This window comes from Zeus faber (assembly GCF_960531495.2).
Source record: "Zeus faber genome assembly, chromosome: 20".
NCBI lineage: Eukaryota > Metazoa > Chordata > Actinopteri > Zeiformes > Zeidae > Zeus > Zeus faber.
In genome coordinates, this window is record NC_137207.1 from 10,614,578 (window position 1) to 10,640,632 (window position 26,055).

General features: G+C 46.5%; 3 protein-coding genes across 3 annotated transcripts; 2 read left to right on the forward strand and 1 right to left on the reverse strand.

Annotated features, from left to right (window-relative positions):
* The first annotated feature begins 244 nt into the window (after positions 1-244).
* On the forward strand, positions 245-8,238 carry wbp2 (WW domain binding protein 2). The gene is made up of 8 exons (XM_080021418.1): positions 245-445; positions 3,754-3,862; positions 4,776-4,911; positions 6,092-6,184; positions 6,294-6,443; positions 7,328-7,450; positions 7,678-7,754; positions 8,104-8,238. Exons 1-8 carry the CDS (start codon positions 387-389, stop codon positions 8,149-8,151), a joined length of 795 nt encoding a protein of 264 aa, XP_079877544.1. The 5' UTR covers positions 245-386; the 3' UTR covers positions 8,152-8,238.
* A 3,281-nt stretch (positions 8,239-11,519) lies between these two features.
* On the reverse strand, positions 11,520-19,942 carry trim65 (tripartite motif containing 65). The gene is made up of 8 exons (XM_080021417.1): positions 19,881-19,942; positions 18,997-19,444; positions 18,541-18,636; positions 18,235-18,465; positions 13,890-14,058; positions 13,716-13,805; positions 12,520-12,737; positions 11,520-11,860 (listed from the first exon to the last, which is right to left on the reverse strand). Exons 2-8 carry the CDS (start codon positions 19,423-19,425, stop codon positions 11,549-11,551), a joined length of 1,545 nt encoding a protein of 514 aa, XP_079877543.1. The 5' UTR covers positions 19,426-19,444; positions 19,881-19,942; the 3' UTR covers positions 11,520-11,548.
* Positions 19,943-20,254: 312 nt separating this feature from the next.
* Positions 20,255-25,014, forward strand: mrpl38 (mitochondrial ribosomal protein L38). The gene is made up of 9 exons (XM_080021889.1): positions 20,255-20,349; positions 20,950-21,138; positions 21,256-21,387; positions 21,735-21,937; positions 22,679-22,751; positions 23,012-23,057; positions 23,219-23,377; positions 23,806-23,942; positions 24,767-25,014. The coding sequence occupies exons 1-9, from the start codon at positions 20,265-20,267 to the stop codon at positions 24,901-24,903; spliced, it is 1,161 nt and encodes a 386-aa protein (XP_079878015.1). The 5' UTR covers positions 20,255-20,264; the 3' UTR covers positions 24,904-25,014.
* The last annotated feature ends 1,041 nt before the right edge of the window (positions 25,015-26,055 follow it).

The following is a 26,055-nucleotide window of genomic DNA, read 5'->3' on the forward strand; positions in this document are numbered from 1 at the left end:
TGGTAAATGTTCATCTTACACACACACACACACAATAAATCACACAATAAAAAAATATTTGTTTATTGAAGAGTATATTGATAGATTTAACGAAAAAAATATTTATAAACGTCACTCTACAAATGACGGGGGGGGGGAAAAAAAAAAAAGGTAACGTCACATTGTGGGCGTGGCTTCGGCTTTGCGGAAGTGCAGGTGTACGTGTGACGTCACGTGATCGCCAGCATCACTATCATCACAACAGTTGGCAGGCGACATACTTTTACCCCCGAGCGCAGCGTTGGGGAGAACCGTTGGCTGTTATTATTATTATTATTATTGTTATTATTTTTTTTGTTATCCTGATTTACCCGTATTCTCATCGACAGGACGGGGCGGACGTCGAAATGGCGCTGAACAAGAACCACTCCGCATCCGGAGGTGTCATCATCAACAACAGCGAAAGGTGCGTTAGCCACCAGCGTCATGTTAGCTAACGATAACTTCTACGTCCCCGTCCCCCCCCCGTGCCTCCCTGCGTGTAGCACGGGATTCACGTTGCGTCCGGTCACAGACAAAGAGGAGCTCGACAGCTTTATTTCCGTTCACGCGTCAACGTCCGAGCAGCCTCCCGGTATTTTTTTTTGGGGAGAGGGATTCGTGGCTGAGACCGCGATTCGAGGTTTTTTTTTTTTTTTTTACCTCGAGATTCTTTATGTGTCACACGCAGTCAAACAAGTGCAGTGCGGCGGGACGATGACGGGCAAACTCCGACGGCGATGCGAAGCAAAGTCTGGAAGAACGGAATGATCTTAAACCGGGAAAAAAAAAGAGATACAAGAAGCAACATATACAGGCAAAGAAATACCCATAATCTAAATATTATGGTATAATTTATTATATCTGTACGTATATAACATGAACAGTATGCAACAGAGTATGTGCAGTGCTTTAGAGGAGAAGATGATGATGATAATAATAATAATAATAATAATAGTGAAGCCATGTGGACAACTTTATTTGCTCTCACTAGTGGTGTGGGTTTTTTTCTGTCCGATTTGTCACCATCAAAACAGTGAGAAGCCATTTGTGAGGTTCTGTGTAAGTCACAACATGACACGACATTATCATCAGTAACTGAATCTTCCAGAACACGCTGGAGCCCGGGGCCTAAATTCAAACCCCTGCTTAGGACACACATAAACCTAATCCTTTTACTATGTAGTTGGTAACAGGATGAACTGACATAGTGGCCCTGTGATTGGGCCTTGTTTACGGCAGAGATGGGGAAACTTGGAGTTGAGTAATGAATATTTCACGACATGAATTGGTCGTATTGTCAATAAATGTTCATAAATAAGTTTAGATCTTCATCATAAAACCAGCTGAAAACACAACGGAAAAATGTTGCATTGTACTGGGCCTACATAGGAGGTCAAAGTGCACATTGAGGTAAATAACGGCGTCAGATAAACCCAGTTGATGTTAAGATATGAGAAGATATAACTTTACTAATCCCCTGGGGCAATATTCACGCCACAGCAGTGGCAGAACTGCAAGTCCAGAAAGAGATAAAAATTCAAGTGAAATTAAAACAACATATACATGTACACATCCACAAACAGAAGTTAACAGGGAGTAGCACTATTCTAACTGGTGAGCCCAATATGGACAGGTAGTACAGGTAGCATATAGCAGCAGTGTGTGGCAATGATATGCAATGACAGTACTGGTAATAAGATAATACAATGAATATGTGTATGGTCATGTCATTGTGTGTGTGTGTGTGTGTGTGTGTGTGTGTGTGTGTGTGTGTGTGTGTGTGTAAATATGCAATATACAGTGTGTATTGCACCGCAGGAACTTTTTCATAGTTCTATAACTTTTTGGAGGAACCGTCTAGGAACCTTCGTAGTTCTTAAAACGCTGTTCTTGAGGGACTTTTTTACCTCCTACTCCAGGGCAGGGACTCACCGGCACAAGAGGAACCTTCAGCGATGTAAGTGCACGGTGATTGGTCCAGATGTAAGGCCACGGTCCCTCGCCGGTCCCTCGGACTGAGGACAGACTTTGGGTGGCGACCAGCCCACGTACACTCGGCGGTAATAAAAGATAAAAATAAAAAAACGACAAAAATAGTATTTTTATTGAAGATGTATTTATTTCATTTAATTTATCTTCCGACGTTCATTGAATGAAACAAAACATCCGGGTGCGGTGTCCAGATGCGAGCCCTTGCCTTACGAAAGTCGGAACAAACTTTTAAATCACGTCTTGTAGATCTCATACAAGTGAAGAGCCAGCGACTGGATTGCTTATTTCTGCCGCCGATTGCTGCTAACAGCTATATTTATTATTTGAATTATTATTTGTTGTAATTAGAAAAAAAAAAAAAAAAAAATTAACATTTTTTTAATTTTATTTAAATGTTTTATTTTAATTTTATTTTAATTGTAAATGTTCATTTCTCTCACACACACACACACACACAATAAATATAATATATATATTTATTTATTTATCCATGGAAGGATATATTGATAGATTTAATGAAAAAATTAAAGAGGAACCCTCAGTAATGTAAGTGCACGGTGATTGGTCTGGTCCAGACGTAAGGCCACGGTCCCTCGCGGTCTCCCAATGCGAGCCCTTGCCTTACGAAAGTCGGAACAAACTTTTAAATTACATCTTGTAGATCTCATACAAGTGAAAATTCAACTGGATTGCTTATTTCTCGCCCCAGATTTTTTCAGAAACAGATTTTGGTGGACTGATGAGGTGAAATGAGTCAAAGCTACGCTGTAAATACGACATGTAACACAGAAGTCGTGCTGAAGCCCCATTGGCTTACGTCACTTCAGAGTTCCTACTAGCGGTGGGAATCCAACCAGAAAAAAAAAAACCCTTGACGACATTTAGTTCTCGGGAGACCTCCCCAGTTCCTAGTTCACCTCAGGGAGTCCCCAGAACTATTCGGTGTGAAAACGCCTATTATGGTTCTTCGTGATATTGCATTATGTCATTTAGCAGGCAGTTTTGTCCGAAGCAACATACAATAAAGTACATTTTGTTGGTACTCGTCGAACCATAACAATAAGATAAGTAACATTAGTAGAATGAGATCATTCTTTTTAAGAGTAAATGGGGATGACATAAAGGTACAGAAGATTCTCTTTGGGGTGACACCTTTCTATCTTAGCAGCATTAACTTTTTCAGCAATTTGTGCTACAGTAGCTCTTCTGTGGGGTCGAACCAGACGGGCTAGACTCCCCACAACCATCAATGAGCCATGGGCGCCCATGACCCTGTCGCTGGTTGTCCTTCCCTGGACCACTTTTGGTCGGTTCTAACCCCTGCACACCATGAACACAAGACCTGCTGTTTTGGAGATGCTCTGACCCAGTCGTCTATTCATCACAATTTGGCTCTTGTCAACGTGGCTCAGATCCTTACGCTTGCCCATTTTTCCTGCTTCCAACACATCAACTTCAAGAACTGACTGTTCACTTGCTGCCTAATACATCCCACCCCTTGACAGGTGCCATTGGAACGAGATGAGGCATGTTATTCACTTCACCTGTCAGTGGTTTTAATGTCGTGGCTGACCGGTGGAGATCTTTAAGAGATGAGGTAGAGAAGACTAAATGGGGATAGAGATCCCGGGGAGGGGTATTGCTCCAGGTGAAGCCAGGTGAAGCCTGAAGAAGATAGGTTGAGTGACTCTCCTGCCGCCTTTTTTTAACCTGCATCCGCCTGTGTCCGTTTGTCTCCAGCATCTTGATGAACTATGACAACGTGGAGCTGCTGTTTTGTGACGCAGACAGCCTGCCGGAAGCGTTCAGGAAGAGCAAGAAGGGAAGCATCTATCTCACTCCCTATAGGGTAAGAGGCGGGGCTCAACAGGCGTGATTCAGTACTGTATTTGGCCCCAACAGGATGTAGGGGGGAAAAAAGGGGATGATGTGTGGAATTCCACCTCGTGCTGCAGAATTCCCATTATTACTCCACCTCCCGTATGAAGCTTCAGGACAATCTTTAGACAACAACTTGCACAGTATGAGTGAGTTATGTAATGACATCCACAATAGTATTCGTGCAGTTTTAAAAGCCAGAATGATTTTTAAATGTTGTGATGTGACGTTTGACAATGGAATCTAGAACGAATGTGAGATTTATATTATTGCCGCTCTATCAAAGCTAATGTTTGATATCATTGCAGTCTTACAACAGCTCAAATCAGAACAATAAGCGATCACAATAAAGAAATAAATGATTGCAGAAGAAATTGACAGTTAACCTAACAATAAACCCGCAAACCGGTTAACCTCTGTATCAACGATTTGAATATAAAAGCAGTAAATTGTGCATTAACAAAATTAACTTAATAATAAATAAGCTTAATAAAACGTAGGTTCAATACATGACACATGGCTGTGAGATGTCATTTTTGTTTTTCTAAACCTAATGGCACAGCCTGAAATTAGATTTGATGAAGAAAAGCACGAGTGGGTTGTTTTGGGTGAACGAGTTGATGCCTGAAAAGGAGAGCCAGGCTTCTTCTTTGGCGTGGAGGTGGTCCAGGCTGAAACAAACGGACGTTTATCAAAAATATATCCTCTGTAAAACATGCGGAAATGCTCCTCACCCCAAAAGGACAACATCCAAACGACGCGCTTCATTACTTAAAGCACCCACACCCCTTTCTGAACACAAGGAACATTTCTAGGCTATAAAGAATATCTCAAGCTTGTATCATGATGGTATTTGAAGCCATATTGCCCCACTCGTCTCGCAGGTGATCTTCCTGGCCAAGGGGCAGGATGCCCTGCAGTCCTTCATGATGCCCTTCTACCTGATGAAGGGCTGCGAGGTCAAACAGCCCGTGCTGGGAGCCAACTACATCAAAGGCGCCGTCAGCGCAGAACCTGGAGGTAGGACGCTCACGCTGCATTTTGGGCCGAGAGTTTTAGTAGGACACAAGAGAGAGGAGCACTTACCACTTACATTCACACCTTTTCATCCGTACGAAAAATGCACATGTATTTCCTTTACAATTTGGTTTAAGGGCAATCTGTAATGGTTGCAAACTGCGCCCGTTTGTGTGTGTGTGTATCGTTTTATGTGCTTGACATCGGAGGGGCTTTTCGTTCGATATTTGATCTCTTCTTTGCCCTTTTTTGTAAATAACCGCATTCTGTTCGCATCGAACCCGGTGCCGTGTCCCTCCTTATTTTGCGGCGTTCGAGCCAGTCGTCACACACAAACTGTCGGAGCCGAAAACGGTCCAAAACGTATTCCGAGTTTGCGTCCTTGAGTTCGCCTGCAGCTCCAGAGCAACGGGTCCGAATCGTGTCCGTTTTAATTCAGTCCCAAAAGTTTAAAAAGTAGATGGAAAGCCTCGCAGGGGACGTGCACAGTGTGTTAGGTCTGTTTGAATGGAGCCGTGTTGTTGGGAACTTCCACAGGGAGTGATTTCCTTCCACAGAGACACCGTGAGGCAGGACCAAAGGTAGGAAACAGCCAGCTTCTAATTTTTAGGATTAAGTCACAACACGCGACAAGTGTATCCTTGTATTAGTAATTCTGTGTGTCACCAAGGACTCACCGTGTCATTGCGTCACCCGATGCTGTGTTCAATGGAAACTCGGAAGATTGTAACTCGTTTGAGTAGTAGCTCGTTTTAGTAGTATTACTGATGTAGAGATGAGCGTCCCATGGGAACTCGAAAATTTGTAATTGGTGTCGATACGGGACCCTGTGTATTGCTGCATGCAGCTTGATTATATCTTTTATAATCTTTGCATTTGTAATTTTCTACTATTTAATTTCATTGTATATATACAATATGTTATTTTACATGCTTTATTTACTTATATTGATTAATATTTACTGTATTTTTGAATTTTCCAAATTGTATTTATTTGACTTGGATTATCATTGTTTTCTTTCTCTTCTTGCCGAACGCCAAAAAGAGACTACATTTTCCTGATTGTGATACACAGTGTAGCACTTTTGTCTTTCTGCCACAATGAAAGATAATGAAAAAAGACAAAAGAAAACAAATCCAGACGACTTACTCACATGAGAATGACGATCCTCTCGTCCCTGAAGGTGGCTGGGAGGGAGCGGCCACTTTCAAGCTGATCTTTGCTGCTGGCGGAGCCATAGAGTTTGGCCAGTGCATGCTGCAGGTGGCAGCTCAGGGTACGCATGCCAGTCAAATACAAAACACGCACAATACAAGTACAGCTTCTGGTAATATTACTTGCATCCCGCTGATGAAGGTTTCTTTTTTTTTTTTTTTGATCTGCAGCGTCCAGAGGTCAGCCGGTGACCCCTGGGTTTGGCGGTTGCCCATACATGGCTAATGGGGCCTATGCTTGCCCCCCGCCCCCTTCCAATGGCATGTACCCTCCGACGGGACCCCCACCTGGCTACTCCTACCCCAACCCTCCTCCCCCAGGTCCACACCTTCAATCATGTACCAGATGATAGGAACGTTCTAATCAGTTATGAAACTGTTTTAATTTACGGATCTGTAAACTCTCAGCCAGAGAGGGAGTACATGACTGTCGCAGTTTCTTCCTGCAACACACCCACCCAAGTGGGGTTCTCAGGGTTCTCCGGCACAGACACACAGACCATGGAGTTGAAACATTGCCAGTTTATTGTAGGTAGCGGGCTAAGTGGAACAAGCCCAGGAGCAGACGGACACCTGTCATGAGAAGGGCTCCTCTCTCCTGAGTGTGGGGACGGGGGTTTTAACCTGTCGCCCGTTAGACCAACCGACGAACAACAGGTATGCAGCCACTCTGATCCTGGGTCCCCAATTACCGAGACCCAGGACAGGTGTGGCCGCTCAAACCACACCCTCCCCACCCCGGAGTGATCATTGAAATCAGCTTCTATAGCCATAGATTGAGAGGACAACTTCATGCTTTTGGCTCTTCATCTAGAGCAGCCTGAGCAGCCAATCACAACCATTTTCATATCAAGGAGCCTTAACGCGATACCATTCTGTCTCCGGGACTCTGGTCTGGGAAGATTTTAATTGTTAGATATGAGTCCAGACCTCCATGCACATCTATATTATAGTTAAGTCGCTATCGTACATTCTGTAACCGTGCTAATGTCTTGTATATTAAATAATGATGAGGTTGAATTATTCATCGATTTGCTGGGGACTTCTTGGACGTTTTGAAGGACTTTTGAGGGGGGTCCTCAGACCCCACTCGGGGAGCCACTGCTTTAGTGCACCAAGATAGACTTGAAATCCCAAATTTGAGCCTGCCCTAATAACAACTGAATAGCAACCCAATCACCCCAACACGTTCCTGCCCCGCGCAGGTGGCTTCTACCCCAGCCCCCCGACGTTTGACGGCCCCGCCGCGTACATGCCTCCCCCTCCTTACTCCGCCCAACTGGGCCAGCAGCCCCCCCATGATCCGGACCTGCCCTCCACATCAGCAGGTGCGTACATACGTGGGCCGACAACGAAGTTAACGAATGAGTGCACAGTTCAGTACCTGAGCAGAAGGTATTTACGTGAAGAATTGCAAACAGCATTTTCCGGGAACGACTTGTTTTGGAATTATCCATTAACACGAGCGGAACTGATTATAATGATTTATAAAAAAAAAAAAAAGAATGCAGTGAAGCGGTTTCTCAACGGCTCCCCCCCCGTCTCTTCTTCCCAGCGGAGGCCAAAGCAGCGGAGGCAGCAGCCAGCGCCAGCTCCGCCGCTTTCCCTCCCACGCACGTCTACCTGCCACAGGTACGACCCCAAACCTCAGGGCTCCCCAATGGGCAGGCGGCCGCTCTCGGGGGGTCCCTGATGGAATTGCAAGGCGGTTGCAGCAAGATTCATATTTCTGTTTCTGTATCCTTAAATTGTTGTTATTTTATATGCTCACACAGAAACCCAAGAAAATATCTATACGCAATCTCACTATGATGGGGATGTTTTTTTTTTGCTTTTCCGTCGGCAAGGATGATAAAGTGCCGACACCTTTTTTATTATTATTTTTTTTTTAACCAGGCCTTTTTTCAATAACTGACAATAACACACTGAAAATCTGCCTCGTCTAAAGTGTGAACCCTCTCTCTCTCTCTCTCTCGTCTAGGACAAGCCTCCACCCTACTCTCCCCCCGAGGACAAGAAGAACCAGTAGAACCTTCGCCCCGTATTCCTTTCCCTTCGGCCGTACTCTTGCCAATCTCATCTCTCCATCGCAACGGATTACCTTTCATCCCTCTGCTGCTTAAACGTCGACGTCTGTTCTTCCCTCCGTACTGTCCCCTCTGTCTTTGACCACTCCCTCCCATTTAGCCATTCCCGATACTCCACATTCTGCTTATTCCGCGCACTACTAGTCCCCCCCCGACGCGTCACATTAAAAAAAAAAACCATGGTATTAATAGCAGTCTTTGAAAGTACGATCATTCTGACAATATGATTGTTGTTTGGGTTGAAGCTTCGGAGATTGATATTTTGTAGCCTGACTAGTAGTTGTTTCCTCCCAGGGTCAGCTGGACGAGGAACCAATCGCTGTACTGCAGATTTAGCTACGCCCTGAAACTCGCTGATCCGTTTTCTACGACTGTTCTCCCAAACTAGACGGAAGGAATTCCTTTGCTAGCCCATACAAAGGCCAGAAAAATGCAGTATTTTATTTTTCTATAATTTATTTCTCTGTACAGGCTTTTAATAAATATGAGATATTTTCTCAGTTGACACTAACCTATGACATATGCTTTTTGTAAAGATGGCCGACTCACAGGGCGGCGAGGTCCGCCGCGGCATATTTACTCAATGAGGGGGCGCACGAAGATTAAAATGGCGCCGAGCCACCGTTCCTGATCCAGGATTAGAGACCGCAGAGAGCGAGAGAGAGAGAGAGTGTGACCAGGGCCCTGTTCGACACAACCCCCGACCGAAGAATTATCTTCAAACTGTACACAAGAGCGGAGCGATGGCCCAATGATGTCACTTCCTGTCTCGTCGTCCCCATGAACATTCAAGACACGCGTGTTTAGCCGATCACCGTCCCAGTGTGTGTTGCGTTGTGTAACTAGTGAGCCGTTCAGTGAAACACCGTCTTCTCCGAGTCTCTCATTCCGTATGATGTGTGTTTCCGTTCTAGTTTCTTTTGGTGGTTGAGACCCACCTTCAATTTGAAGGGCGAGGCCTTTTAACATTTAATCATCAGAGCGTATTAAAGCGCTGTCGCCGCTTCCGAAATCGACATCCATTTTACGATCCGATATCAATTTTGATATGAAACCTGGTGATATCTGATTGATATCAACCTCAATTTTGACATCACATTTTATTTAATTAATCAAGTTTTCCAAATTTGGAAGCTTGGAGGGTGGATATCATGAGTGAAGGTCTTTGTTTATGTCACATTGAAAACATGACATTGCAATGTGAAAACCAAGATCCTCTTGGTTTTGGTCTCCTCCTCTTCTAACTTCAGAAGAAATCTGAAATGTTATCAAACCTCAAAAACGGGATGTACTGATTTCAACATTCAATAGGCATCACATTTTAAAAGCAAATCCCCCCCCCCCCAAAAAAACGTATATCAAGTTTCATACTTTTGATATCTCGAAAAATGTGATAAAATGTTAAAACGTCTGGCGCCATACTTTGCTTCATTTCCTCCATTGGAACTAACACACTAACTGTGGCACGACGCGAACTGCTGTGTTGAAGTCTGTCGTTGCACTTCCAGAATGTTCTACATTGGGCCCCTGTTTGCTCTGTTGCAGCTGTGTGTATATTAACATAAGCACTGTATTTAAGCTCTAATTTATTTGTGTGATTCGGACAAAGCAAACGCATGATCTCAACAGCAACTGATGCATGTATGCATTGGATTGGATTTTATTAAACTCGATTTGATTCACGCCAACCACAGAAGTGCCTTTTGTGTTCATTTTTTTTTTTTTTTTTCGACAGAAGTAGTCTTCGGATTCCTCTGTTGCACATTAATACATTTATTCAATGTCAAATTCCAACTCAGTACAGCATTTTTGCAACCCCCCAACCCCCCTCCCAAAAACAAACTGAGAAAAAAAACAAAACACTGGAAAGGTTTGGGGAGCGAATTGTCATCGTAGCTGGACGAGTTCGAAATGTGCTTTCGTTCCCTCGGTCCTGTGCGTCCAGAACGGTATTCCAGTGAAATGTCTTGGTCAGGGCCCATTTTTCTTTTCCGAGTGCATTGCAGTGAAGTCAAAAAGCTCAAGGGAAAGAGGGAAAAAAAAAATAATAATAATAATAAAAAAAAAGTCTAAACATTGTACGGGATAGTACAGCAGATCAGTAGATTCCATCACAGTACCGTGGGTATCGTGTGTGTTCCCTGTTGAAATCCGGCTGCGCGGTTTGTTTTTCTCCCAGCTCCAGTAGTGATCTACAGCTTGATCTCAAACCTTGTTCTAACTTGTGGTTCATCCAAAAAAAAAAAAAAAACACATTTATGCTGGCGAAAAAAATAAAAGGATGTAGAGTACCAGTACAAAGGTCGACTACTTTCCCCTGGGATGGCTCACTGTCCTCTACAAACACAAAGCATTTCTCCATCTTGCTCAGATTTGGTCTGTATCCTCCCGGCAGAGTAACAGACAGTCAGTAGTTAGGAACAACGTCTGCTGGGGGGAGGGACGGTGCAGCTGACAACTTTGTCATCACGCTGCAAACGTAAGTTAGATTTTGTTAAAGCGGCGATCCATAACACCGTCTGGTGGATATGGAAACCCAGAGTTCTCCAAAAAATAAAAAAATAAAAATAATAATAAAAAAAAACGTCTTCTGGGTTTACCGCCGTCTTCCCTCGAAGAACTCTTCTTTAAACTGCTCTTCTTCTGATTGACTTTTTTAATTGATTTTTTTTCCCGGTCACTTGAGGTGGTGGGGATGTTTTTTTCATGCAAAGGTGCTGCTCTTTTTTTTTTTTTTTTTTTTTTTTTTTTTGGGGTGAATGTTCATCCGTGTCAACAGTTTCCTGATCACAGCCGCCTCTCATTTGTAGGATATCAAATATGGGATTTATTTTTTATTTTTTTTTAAACCAGATAATCTCACCAATAACCACTTGAAACCGCTTGGATATTGATTTCATGGAGTGAGGATTGGTATGATTTTAGGCTTTTGAATAGCTCTTACGAGATGAAACGAGAGCGCTCACTGGTGATAAAAAAAAAAAAAGAAATAACATCATTGTGCAAAACGAGCAGGCGCAGATGTCGTTATAATAACAATGCTGTGCTATCTTTTTAGTCAAATACATGAAGGGGGAGAAGGAATAGTCTGGCAGCGCCAGAACATTTCTTCCCAGGTTGAGCGTTGATGACCACATGGGAGATAAGTGGACTCGTAACATCGCCCCCCGTTGCTAACTAAAATGAGTCACTGTAAAAGCCCCCATACGTTAAAAAAATAGGGCACCCTATACCACACAATATATGGGCCAGCGCCATATATTTAATAGTTTCATAGTGCATCTTTTCAAGTCACTACCTTGATGGTGAGCCTCCGTTTCCCCTCCCCTCTCCCCTCTCTCATGTGGAGCAGAGGGTGATGCTGACGCCTTCCCCGATCCAGCAGGCGGGGAACAGCTTCTGGGTGAAGGCGCAGTGGAAGGCGTGCAGCCGGGTCTGGCCGTCCCCGTAGTAGGTGAGCGTGCCCGCCTCGTAGTCCAGCAGCATGCCGATGCGGGCGTGGCGCGGGGCGTGGCCCGTCAGCGTCTCCTTGCGCCCGTTGTGCCAGGCGCTCAGCTGCTGCTCGTCCAGCTGCAGGCTCCACGACAGCTCGTTCATGCCCACCATGCAGCGCTTGCCCTTCTCCTTCCTGGGGATGGCCTCGTACGTCACCTGCGGAGGGAGAGCAGCCGACTATCGCCATCGGAAGCAAACCACAATCGGTGCCCCTTTTGAAAAGGATTTAGGGCCATTCCCCCTGCAATTTGAAAGTCCCTCCGGGATTTAGTTTGAGGTTTTTTTTTTTGTGATGGTTGCGATCGAAAGTACTTGATTTCGCGGCGTCTTTCCTCGAAACTATATAATTTGTGAACTTCTGTGTTTTATTTAAAGCAAAATTGTGCGAAAAAGCTTTTGTTTTTACGACTTGTAAATAAGACAGACCCATATGTAATCACACTGTATGATAATATGCATTCTGGATATCACAGAAACAACTGGAAATAACAAAGTACTTTTTTTTAACGTTTCTTAACATCAGCAAATATGGGCTGAAAGTTAAAAACCCTGTGATTTTGCTTGGATTCCAGTTCTAAGTCTATCAAATAACCTTAAATAAATAAACTGGTAAATCTCCAGCTTAGCAAATTACTTGCGCTTGTACTGGAAAAACAAAACAAGCTCTCCCCTTTTCCCTGGGATATTTTGTCATGCCAAACCTAAACGCAGGTCATCCAACGGCCGCCGGTGGGTAGGATCAGTTTTTGGATGCAGTGTAAAGCCGGCTCGACAAATCAAACTTTTTTGAAGGGATTCCTTCAGGGCTTCCTCACCCCCACGTAGGCCCAGGGCTTGGACACCTCCAGCTCCCAGTAGTGCTGCCCGCCAGAGAAGCCCTGGAAGCAGAGCACCTGCCAGGTGTGGTCGAAGCGGGCCTCGTGGGCATTGACGAGGCGGGGGCCCGAGGTCAGGTGCTCCGCCCGACAGTTTTCCTGCGACAGCAGCAGGTGGCTGTTGGCCGTGCGGGGGTCAAAGGTCAAGGAACATCGGTCTGCAATGACGCGAAAGGAAAATAATGGGTTTTCCCCCGGACAAAGAGCAGCAACTTCAAGCAGATACATGGGTGGAAGTTAGGGGCGAGTTTTAGTCGACAATTCGTTTTCATACTTTTTTTTATTATTATTTTTTTTTTTCAATTTTCAGAATTGAGATTGACAATTTAATTGTCTTTTTTTTATGCCACCATAATAGTGACATAATCTTTTTTTTAATTATAATTAATGTATACCTATTGATTGGAACATATTTAACTGGTATATTTGGTCATTTTCACATTGTATTTGTATTTATTAACATTGGTTGCAAAATTGCCATAAAATTTGGATGGAACAAATTCACAAAGGATTTGCGATCTGCTCAAATAATTACGATCATGTAATATTTGTGACAACCCTCTATTGTTGGTATTTTTTGGGGCCATCAGACACCCATCCAACAATAAAACAACCTTTCCGTGACACTTCTCACCATTGTAAGCAAATGTTAGCATGTCAAGAGTTTGTGCAAATACTCAGAATGTGCTCGCCGTGGAAAACAAATGTAGCTTTTGCATACGTTCAGTCAGGAAGACTACTGCTCATCATTCTTACTCGTTTTTAGGGATCTGAGTCACCTACAGTCTGCTACACCTTCTGAGAACCATCATACTGCTGAGGTGGTGTGGTTTCTTGCCTCTCTATCACGTGATTTCAGACGCAGCGTTCTTCACTCCCACCTCCACCCGAACTCCAGCAGGAACAGGCTCCACTGGGGAACACTTAGTAGCTGCAGTTCTCCATCATCATCATCATCATCATCATCATCAGCATGGGGGTGGGGGGGGGGTCTATCCTAACACTTCCTAAAGATCCCATTCCTGAAGATCAGAATGGCTTCAAAGATAACGTGCCTGGAACACTCTTCAATAAATACGGATCCAGGCACCGGCGTGGAAGCCTGAGGAGGTTCAGAGAAATGCAATGGGACTTACAAGTGCTGAGACCCTCCTTCCCACCGGGGTGGCATGGAGCTGCAGGGCTCGGAACCACGGCCAAGACTGGGCGCTTGTCCTGAGGGGAGCCTGGGGGAGAAAAACAACAACAACGTGAGACCGACATGAAAACACGGGACATCGTTTGTCCCCTGGAATCCACCGGATCCTCACCTTGATTGTCCTGACCGACGGTGGTGCTCACAACCTTATCGAGATCCTCCGACACCAGCTTCGACACCCTGGACAGGACGTCCATCACGCCACTCAGTCGCTCCTGCAGGTTAGGCGTCACGTCTACTGGAACGTCTTTGAAACAGGGCACTGTTACCAGCATCGACTCCTGCAAAGAGATGTTTTAATTCTGAGAAAGGTTTGGGGCAGTCTTAAGATCAGCACAAATGAAAGAAGGAGTCCAAATGAATGAAAGCATTCCCTGCATCGGTCATTTGCCCTTTTTACAATTCGGCCTGAATTGGAAGTTATATACTTACTGCTAAACCATGACTTTATATGGGGCACATCGGGCACATTGGTTTTACATCTATTAGCCCCTGTTTCGGGTACCACCTATTTATGTTGTAATTGTCACTGAGGCCAGCCACTTTTCCTTATTTCATCTTCTATTTCAGGTAGTTTTAATGTCACCAAGCAAGTTTGGACAATATAAATATAAATATATTTATATAAATATAAATAAAATATATTTGGATTTTCCTCTAGTCTGAATTGCAGTAGCTCTGGCATTAGACACTGGATGGCGACAGACAAAAAAAAAAAAAAATTGAAAGGGAGGAGCAGGCAGGTGAGCCACAGCTGATTATTATCAGTAGTTAGAGCAACAGAAAGTATAAACCCCTGCTGTCTCATGGGATGTCACCTCTTGTGCTGGCAAGTGAAGCAATGGGAACCGTTTGGGTGTGGATCACATGTGTGCTGACAGTTTGGCTGGCCAAAGGTAATCTTTTGACATCCTTGTGTTAATAAGCCTGTTGTCAGCTAAATCAAAGTTTAAAAACAATTGCTGCTTTTACACAGTCAAATGTGTTGATTGATAAATGTTTGCTTTTACAGAGACTTGAGTTGAACTTACTACATTAGAGCTCATGCTAGATAACTTGGAAACTAATCTTCTCCAAATACTTGACTAACTTATTTTTATCCCAGGCTCTTGCTCCCCAGTTGAAAGCACAAAATCAAGACTAGAGAATGCCGTTCAGGGGGGAATGAGAGGTAACAATGTGATGTGTATGTTTAGTGCTAATGGTGTGGTGTCTTCGTTTGCACTAACCCTGCTCTGTTTTGCAGAGCTTTCACCTGCTGAAATGTCTATTGAAAATGTCCTCAAATTACTTAAGTCAATGGAGTCCAAGTACAATGAACAACATGTCAAAGAAGGTAAGCTTGCTCAGAGTAACTTTAATAGTAGCCTAGTTGGTTGGAATATTATATAAAATTAAAATTGTCATTTGGTGGTACTAACAGTACATTTGGAGACTGCTGAAGTGGAAGCTGAGGCCTCATCGCTGATGGACCCGGAGCCAATTAAGATGACTTATCAGCATACAAAGACAAAACTCGCTAATAAACAAAGACCGATAGGCTACCTGGACAGCTCTGCGGCGCAACACGTCGCCTCGGCCGCCAACGACAGCTCTGCGGCGCAACACGTCGCCTCGGCCGCCAACGACAGCTCTGCGGCGCAACACGTCGCCTCGGCCGCCAACGACAGCTCTGCGGCGCAACACGTCGCCTCGGCCGCCAACGACAGCTCTGCGGCGCAACACGTCGCCTCGGCCGCCAACGACAGCTCTGCGGCGCAACACGTCGCCTCGGCCGCCAACGACAGCTCTGCGGCGCAACACGTCGCCTCGGCCGCCAACGACAGCTCTGCGGCGCAACACGTCGCCTCGGCCGCCAACGACAGCTCTGCGGCGCAACACGTCGCCTCGGCCGCCAACGACAGCTCTGCGGCGCAACACGTCGCCTCGGCCGCCAACGACAGCTCTGCGGCGCAACACGTCGCCTCGGCCGCCAACGACAGCTCTGCGGCGCAACACGTCGCCTCGGCCGCCAACGACAGCTCTGCGGCGCAACACGTCGCCTCGGCCGCCAACGACAGCTCTGCGGCGCAACACGTCGCCTCGGCCGCCAACGACAGCTCTGCGGCGCAACACGTCGCCTCGGCCGCCAACGACAGCTCTGCGGCGCAACACGTCGCCTCGGCCGCCAACGACAGCTCTGCGGCGCAACACGTCGCCTCGGCCGCCAACGACAGCTCTGCGGCGCAACACGTCGCCTCGGCCGCCAACGACAGCTCTGCGGCGCAACACGTCGCCTCGGCCGCCAACGACAGCTCTGCGGCGCAACACGTCGCCTCGGCCGCCAACGACAGCTCTGCGGCGCAACACGTCGCCTCGGCCGCCAACGACAGCTCTGCGGCGCAACACGTCGCCTCGGCCGCCAACGACAGCTCTGCGGCGCAACACGTCGCCTCGGCCGCCAACGACAGCTCTGCGGCGCAACACGTCGGCTCGGCCGCCAACGACAGCTCTGCGGCGCAACACGTCGGCTCGGCCGCCAACGACAGCTCTGCGGCGCAACACGTCGCCTCGGCCGCCAACGACAGCTCTGCGGCGCAACACGTCGCCTCGGCCGCCAACGACAGCTCTGCGGCGCAACACGTCGCCTCGGCCGCCAACGACAGCTCTGCGGCGCAACACGTCGCCTCGGCCGCCAACGACAGCTCTGCGGCGCAACACGTCGCCTCGGCCGGCAACGACAGCTCTGCGGCGCAACACGTCGCCTCGGCCGGCAACGACAGCTCTGCGGCGCAACACGTCGCCTCGGCCGCCAACGACAGCTCTGCGGCGCAACACGTCGCCTCGGCCGCCAACGACAGCTCTGCGGCGCAACACGTCGCCTCGGCCGCCAACGACAGCTCTGCGGCGCAACACGTCGCCTCGGCCGCCAACGACAGCTCTGCGGCGCAACACGTCGCCTCGGCCGCCAACGACAGCTCTGCGGCGCAACACGTCGCCTCGGCCGCCAACGACAGCTCTGCGGCGCAACACGTCGCCTCGGCCGCCAACGACAGCTCTGCGGCGCAACACGTCGCCTCGGCCGCCAACGACAGCTCTGCGGCGCAACACGTCGCCTCGGCCGCCAACGACAGCTCTGCGGCGCAACACGTCGCCTCGGCCGCCAACGACAGCTCTGCGGCGCAACACGTCGCCTCGGCCGCCAACGACAGCTCTGCGGCGCAACACGTCGCCTCGGCCGCCAACGACAGCTCTGCGGCGCAACACGTCGCCTCGGCCGCCAACGACAGCTCTGCGGCGCAACACGTCGCCTCGGCCGCCAACGACAGCTCTGCGGCGCAACACGTCGCCTCGGCCGCCAACGACAGCTCTGCGGCGCAACACGTCGCCTCGGCCGCCAACGACAGCTCTGCGGCGCAACACGTCGCCTCGGCCGCCAACGACAGCTCTGCGGCGCAACACGTCGCCTCGGCCGCCAACGACAGCTCTGCGGCGCAACACGTCGCCTCGGCCGCCAACGACAGCTCTGCGGCGCAACACGTCGCCTCGGCCGCCAACGACAGCTCTGCGGCGCAACACGTCGCCTCGGCCGCCAACGACAGCTCTGCGGCGCAACACGTCGCCTCGGCCGCCAACGACAGCTCTGCGGCGCAACACGTCGCCTCGGCCGCCAACGACAGCTCTGCGGCGCAACACGTCGCCTCGGCCGCCAACGACAGCTCTGCGGCGCAACACGTCGCCTCGGCCGCCAACGACAGCTCTGCGGCGCAACACGTCGCCTCGGCCGCCAACGACAGCTCTGCGGCGCAACACGTCGCCTCGGCCGCCAACGACAGCTCTGCGGCGCAACACGTCGCCTCGGCCGCCAACGACAGCTCTGCGGCGCAACACGTCGCCTCGGCCGCCAACGACAGCTCTGCGGCGCAACACGTCGCCTCGGCCGCCAACGACAGCTCTGCGGCGCAACACGTCGCCTCGGCCGCCAACGACAGCTCTGCGGCGCAACACGTCGCCTCGGCCGCCAACGACAGCTCTGCGGCGCAACACGTCGCCTCGGCCGCCAACGACAGCTCTGCGGCGCAACACGTCGCCTCGGCCGCCAACGACAGCTCTGCGGCGCAACACGTCGCCTCGGCCGCCAACGACAGCTCTGCGGCGCAACACGTCGCCTCGGCCGCCAACGACAGCTCTGCGGCGCAACACGTCGCCTCGGCCGCCAACGACAGCTCTGCGGCGCAACACGTCGCCTCCGCCGCCAACGACAGCTCTGCGGCGCAACACGTCGCCTCCGCCGCCAACGCTATTGACCTGAATGATCCCTTCATGAAAAAGGAGCAATACAAGTAAATAAAAACATTTACAACTTTAAGTGACTCCTCTCTTCTTTCCCACCATAGGAATTTGTCTAATTACTAAGAATCTTGTGGGCTTCGGAAAGTCTCAATAAAATTTCTAGTGCATTGGGTAGCAATACAAACCTTGATTAGTTGAGTATCAGGCAGGTTGTATAGTGACTCTATTTGGCCATGGCTCTCTCTGAGTTTCTGGGCCCTCTCTTGAAGTTCAGTTAGCCTGGCTTCAGCTTGGTAGAGAGTCTCCTGCTTTTGGACTTCAATAAAGTGATCTGTTACCTCTTGCTTCTCAGCTAGGACTTTTATTAGTGTAGAGAACTTGGTAGTCAACCAGATTGAGGTCTGATTTAGAGTCACCTGTGGGGGGAGAGGCACACATTAAAACTGAGTTGAATAGTAATATTAAAGTGCTAGAAATGAGAACCTAATTACCTTGGCTTGGCCAATATTTTCAGTCAGCTCTTCAATACTCCTCTCAGTCTCTTCAATGAGTTTTCCCACTTCTGTACTTTTCCTTACCAGCAGCAACTGAGACAAAAACAAGTCTGCCATACATGATCCAGGCACCATTGTTGCATTAAAGGTTTATTAGTGTAACCTACTGGTGTATCATTGAGTGAATGCAAGTCATTGGCATGAGTCTGTTTAATTGATCTAGTACTCAATCACTTCAGATTGGCAAGTTTTTAGCAGTTTCACTAACCATTATCAATTTCAAGAATTTTAACATCCTTCAGGTGACTCCCCATGATCAAAAATAAGGTTTCAATTAAAGCCAAGCATGACTACAGTATTCAGATCCTCAAAGTATGGTATGCCAATAATTACAATGTACTGTCAGTCCTACACAGGTTTCTAGGTTTAACATTTCAAGTATGCAATAGGAACCTCTTGGGTTTCTCTCTCCGCCTCCAACAACGACTGCTCGTGGGTCTTGCATTGAGTGATCGCACACTCACAGCAAACGGACATTTTGTCCTGCTTGCAATAATACACAAGAGGCTTTTTATGAAGATCGCACAAAACCATGGCTCTGGCCCCCTCGCCACACCTCGTAACCACCTCCCGGCACGAGGAGCTGGTGCTATTGGCTGCCTCGGTCAAGACCGAGAGGGACACGTTACGCTTGAGGACGGGTCTCGTGGGGAATTTCTCTTGGCAAAATGGGCACTGAGGTCCAACATCAGACTTGCTCTTGGTGTCCCAGTGCATGGTGATGCACTTCAGACAGAAGGTGTGACCGCAGGGAATGGTGACAGGAACCTTGAACCTCTCCAAGCAAATGGCGCAGGTCAGGTTTGGATTCTGGGCGTCCATCTTGATCCCACACCCCTGTCTGAGAGACAATTGTTCATCATTTTGACAACATTCAAAGCTTCCCATCAGCCAAACCCTTTGCACATTAGGTAGTTGTAAGTGTTTAAAATTAACAACACAAATGAGAGAAGGGACTCCAGCCTTATCTCACATGGTGGCCTGTCTATGTGGAAATGGCTATTTTGTTTATTTTGTTTGTGTTTAGTGTTGATTGTATTCGTGTTTATGGTGTTTGTTATTTGTGTTTATGGTATTTGTTTGTTTATATAGCAACAAGGTATGGATTAGCATTGGTCCAGCTGGGAGTAGGAGCTAACGTTAGCTTAGACACAAGCAGGCATAAATAGATTAAAACAAAACAAAAACAAAAAGCTGGTAAATTGAACTAAACAAATTCTTGTTACGGATAGTTTGGAACACGTACTTAACACGGTAATGTTATAATTCATCCTTACCAGTTCTATACATTCAGGCCACAAGCACAATAGCATGAAACACTGGGCACAGTAGGTCTGATGGAGCCTCAGTGATGACGACACGGGCACACACGCTCATGCCGCGTTCAAGTCCCACGGAAGAGACGAGAGCTCCCAGCTACCAAATCGGTAACGCCGTAAATGCTGCACGCAAACTCGGACTTTGGCTTTTTACCCCCGATCACTCCGAAGATAAAGGCAAGCCTTGCTCTCTCTCTGTTCTTTAAAGGAGGATTTAAAAATAAATAAATAAATAAAAACTCTAACCGACAGCGGTCCACAATCAACACCCGACGTTCCAACCGTAATTCCCGTCGAACCCGAATGCAGCAGGGCGACACGGATTACGTCACTTCATCCAAGATGGCGTTACGCATGGTCCGCACCTCGTCCTTTCGAGCTGTGGCACATTTAGGAGTCAGTCGTGTCAACGCATTTGGCACATCAGGTATGAAAATGGTAATACGTTGTTCACCTTGGCGCCGAGCTTTGCACGGCAGGGCAACTACTGGTAGTCAGACAGGCTGTCCGATACGACGTTGTCCACCCTCCGTATAGTTCATTGGCTGAAGGGGCCTGGCATGATTTCTCATTTGTCCTTTACCTGCTGTTTTATCCAGCTTCGGTCACCTTAATTACACAACCATGAGCTTAAAAGCAACAACATTCACTTCTTGGGAGGTCACGATAGGTTAACTTCAATGTCAGCCGGGATTACAGCTGCCACATACAAATCTAGATGTTTACGTCCAACTATACAGCCAATTTAAGAAACGCTGCACCACATTAACTGGAGAGAGAAAAAACAAACACTTCCTATGTCAACAAGTGCCACTTCCTCCTTAAGTAGGATTTGTATTATGAAACCAGCATCAAATCTTGGTACGATAGTGGAATTAAATTAACCAGTGAGACAATAACCTTGTCAAATATGCAATTATTTGTACGACGTTTAATTGTCAGCCAACATGACCTGAGCGTGACAGCCCGACTCTGGATGCAACATCATGTGAGTTGTCTTACAAACCGTCGCGTTTATGCCGAACAGCACTTGCCTGCCGATGGGCCGCCCCGTTGGGTCCCATGCCAAATGAGGACATTGACTGTAAAAACCTGGAGTCGCTGGAGCGGTATCGCAGCTTCACGCGCTACTTGAGACACGCGGAGGAAGCGAAGAGCAAGCCCGTCTGGTGGAAAACCTACAGAAAGTACATAGAAGACACCGATCCCGAACATGGTGAGGAAGTGTGTCCGCTCAACTCAATCTCAATCTCAATGAACTAACACCGGTGTTGGACACCACGCCGCGGTGCTCCCTTGAGGCCCCACTCCAGAGGTTTTTGTTGTGTCGCAGGGGCGGAGCGAGTCAACATCGGACTCCCACACTGCCGTCCCTCCAGGATCAGGGAGGCCAGGGAGAGAAGACGGCTGCTCAAGGACAACAAGAAAAACGTGGAGCTAGAGAGGGCCACTCGTCTGCGTACCTGTAAGTGTGCCGGTCGGCTTGACTCGCGCAGAAAGATTGAATCCACATTTACACCTGATACTTTTGTGTGTGTGTGTGTGTGTGTGTGTGTGTGTGGTGGGGTGGGGGGGGGGGGGGGGGATTGATCTTCGCATTTACATTTTACATTGTCTGTATTCTGCCCATATTTGCATCGCGTGTAATTTATGCAGTCGTCAGACGGGACCCGTAAAAGTAGTCTGATGCCAATGTCGACTGTTTTTGTTTACAGCTTTAACGGGGCTTTTGTTTTTTGTTCATCAATTTTTGTCTAATTTGATGTTGAACTCTCTCTCTCTCTCTCTTTTTTTTTTTAATATAATCTCCAGTCAAGATCCCCCTGGACCGAGTTCAGGAAGGCTGGGAAATGAGTAGAGGTCCATCTCATATAAGGAGGTTGGCCGACCACTATGGTGTCTTTAGAGATCTCTTCCCCATGGCCTACTTTCTACCCTGTGTCTCGCTTCGGATCAGCTGTGGGCAAGACAACAGCCACCAGGTGTATTATGGGAACCGGCTGACACCCACTGAGGTAAGTTCAAGTCGAAACATGACGTTGCTTTCTTTCTCTCTCTCTCTTTTTAGGGGTGTAATCTGGATCGATGTATTGACACATCTGCGACGATCCAATGTAATTGATACGAAGCGAAACTTTCTGTTCAAAGTGTAATTTTACTGCCAAACATACTTTTTTGGTGTGAAAAGTAAAGCCTTTTCGAAATGAAAATCCCAAAGCGCCCTAGGGCTGCAGATATTCCTTTGTAATCCCAATCAAATTTGTATTCTTTATGCGTTTTAATATTCCAATATATTACATTTATACACATTTTTAATGCTCATTTAGAACTTGGCGGGAGAGGGGCCGGGGGGCCGTTCGTTCCCCGAGCCGGATGTTGGTAACCTCTCACTAGAGGACATTCCGTCTGTGATGGTCAGGTTTATTTCCCACTTACTTCGCCACATCTGTGGAATAACCGGTCATTCCCTTGTACACACAGTGAAACGCCGGAGGAGAGGGAAATGCGTGAGTGCGCTTGTGCCCTTCTGCAGACTTCGCACACTATTACCAGAAATATTTCTCTCCATTGTCTATCACATGTGAATTGATTGGCTAACATTAGCCAAATTTATCATCAATTATGTATTCCTAAAAAAAAAAATATATATATATATATATATAAAATCGAATGGCAATTTCAGCGTTTGAATTATTCTGCCCCTTATCAAGCTTCGCCCACCTTTCCCTAACTGCGCTCTCCGTTGCATCGCATAGGCCAAATCTGCTCCCCTGGTCCACTTTGAGGCGGAGGAGGGCTCATTGTGGACCCTGCTGCTCACTTGCCCAGGTATATTCTTTTTTTTTTGGAAAAAAACATTATAAATCTAGGAGCCAGTAAATGTACGCTGTACTTTTGGGGAATTAACTGCGTGGAAAAAATAAAGATGCGTTCATGAATCTTGACTTTGTATCCCTCTGCCGTTGCATGAACTTTTTCCCATCAGGTGGTTCTGTTCCAATCGAAGCGCATCATGAATTGCGTTCTGACTGGCTGTTTTGCAGTTTGCCTTGGTATTAACAGATGTTATGTCAAAATACAATTTTCAGATGAGCATCTTCTGGACACTGAAGCAGAATATGTGCACTGGCTAGTGTGAGTATCACAGACTCATGAATAACAAGACTACATACATTACATTACAGCAGTTTCAAAACGAATATCAATTCCAAGTTTATATTTTACCCCCAAAAAGTCACGCGTAGCTTTCAGTCAAAAATATGTTCTCTCCATTTGTTTACACATCGCCTTCGCAGAGGTAACGTTCCAGGGTGCGCCGTGCAGTCGGGGGAGGAGCTATGTCACTACTTGGCCCCATTTCCTGCCAAAGGCACCGGCTTCCACCGCTACGTTTACGTGCTCTTCAAACAGCAAGGACGTGTAGACTTCCGGGAAGACGCCAGGGACTCTCCGTGGTGAGACGATCTGAATAGGATTTAAAAAATAAAAAATAAAAAAGAATTTTAAACGCACTCAAATGAGGACGTTGTGATTTTTTTTTTTTTGGTTTACAATACGAAATAATATTAAGCTTTGAAAGGGTCACTATTAATGGTTCGCACAAACCGCCAAATCTTTGCAGCTCAAGAGCGACGTGGGGAGAAGATCTTGTCACTTTGCACAGATGTTTTGACCTAAACCTCCATTAGTGTAGAAGATCTGATTGTTGTTTCCTGGATGATGTTGATTTATTTATTTAACCCCGTCGTGTGACCCGTTCTGTCCCTTTTGACCTTCATTGCGTTGATGGAGTTGATTAAAAAGGTCTTACATTTTACTATACTGACCATGTAAGTCTTGTATGTATGGCCGTCAAGTTACCTTTGTTCTCCGGGTTCCGCAGCCTCTCTCTGGCAGATCGGACATTTAAGACGGTGGACTTCTACAGAAAGCACCAGGACAACTTGACGCCGGCGGGCCTGGCCTTCTTCCAGTGCCAGTGGGACGAGTCCGTCACCGACACCTTCCACAACGCGCTCAGTAAGCTCCCGCACGGAAACGCGCACAGCGCGAAAAGCGGGTCGCGCGGGCAAATTTTAGAGCACTAGCCGAAAGGTTCCGCCCAAGAAAGGTGGACGGATATTCACACCAGACAACTTCCCTTACTTCACACCGGTGTGGTGGTTAGACATTGCTTTCCCTCAAACCCAGCTTGTTCTATGTCAACACGTGTTCGTTAACCGCTAGGCTAACACTGTTTTCTAATTCGCTGGCTTTCATGAGAGCCGTCACTTTGCTTACACAAGCTTCCCCGACACACCCAGAAGTAACAAGATGGCCTTTCTTATATTCTTGTGCCGAACGCATACCGAACCATGACAGTCAAACTGAGGTACCATACTGATAACATATTATTATTATTATTATTATTATTATTTTTATTATCATTATTATATTATGTACTATTACATACTACTTTACTCGTTTGCTATCTACAGTGGAAAAATGCAGGTAAATTCTGTTTTAAAAGTTAAACATAGCCAGGTTTGGGTCCGTTCATGATACTTTCTTTTACTATGTTATACATTCTTGTACTATGTTATACTATACTATGTTTCACTTTCTTGTATTTTTTACTTTTGCTATACTATACTCATAGTATGCTATAATTTTCTTGTACTCGCTTATACTTTCTTACACTGTTTTACTTTCTAATACACTGTTTTACTTTCTTATACCAGCTTGTACTTTCTAATGCGATCTTATACTCTCTTATGCTTTCTTACACTATGTTATACTTTGTCATACTGTGTTATACTTTCTTAATTTGTGCTCTGATGGTGGACTGTGCTTCCCTCCCGCAGACATGAAGGAGCCTGTGTTTGAGTTTGTGCGGCCTCCGGTCTACCACCCTCCGCAGGTGAAGTTCCCCCACAGGCAGCCACTGCGCTACCTCGACCGCTACAGGGACGGGAAGGAGCACACCTACGGGATCTACTGATTTACTGAATACGCACTGACTCGACAACCTCTGCATTACACTTTCACACCGACATGGAAATCCCGTTTGCATGTAAGTTAATGTAATAAAACCTCTTTGTATTTAAGTGTCTCTATCATTGCTTCATCGTTGCTTCATTCTGAATTTCATAGCCTATCTTTTATTATTCCGTTTTTTTTTTTTTTAAAGCAACCTGCATGACAAATCAAAGTGCTAGTTGGAAATGTCAACGTGTTTTTAATCATAGCAATTGCAACACAATTTACAGTAATTAAATAACAATCCCCAGTCAATATGTTGGTGTGGCGTGTTCCCGCAGGCTTAGTGTCTGTCCTGGCTTGTCCTGGACCCTTTTGTGTTTTTGAACAATACAGGTTATTTTGATGATGAGATTAATTATTCCTTCACAGGCTTGGCAGGTCAGGAGGTTATGTAATTTACTATAATTTTTACGTTGGAATTATTTGATAAACATTACACTGAATGGATTAACCGAGAAATAAGTTGCTATGGAACATAATGAATATACAAACTATTTGGGCGTCCATGGATCTCTGTTGACAAATGATGAATCACTTCTTCTGTTCTTCCGTGCCGTCGCGAACAATATGGGATGAGTTCCAAGTATGGGATTTATAATCGCTATAGTCGTTTAATCGTTATCAGTTTGAATGGTAAACACTACACAAATGATATTAAAGGTCGAGGGAAACATGTTCACTTTCAACGCCGGCAGATGGCGCCAAAGTACTGTACAAAGTACAAAGTATAAAGTACAAAGTACAAAGTATTGTACTCTCTGAGTTACTTTTGGCATTAGCTCTCACATGACTTCATCCGTTTATCCATTTAAGACGAAAAAAAAAGGCCGTGAGCAAAAAACGCACAACATTACCATGAAAGAAGTGGTTTCCTGTTAAGGCATTTTTATTTTCAAGACTTTCAAGACATTTTGTTACATGGGGAATTCCGCAAACGTTTGATTTCAGTAAAGGACCCCGTCCTTGCCGTTTGTAAATCAACTTTCCTCAATAATTAGTAGGTTTATTATGAAAGAAAAAGTCCAAAAAAAAGAGAAAGTCAAACTTAATGTCCTCTGAGCAAAATATTTTTTCCAAGCCTTGAATAAATGATCAATGGTTTCAAGCATTT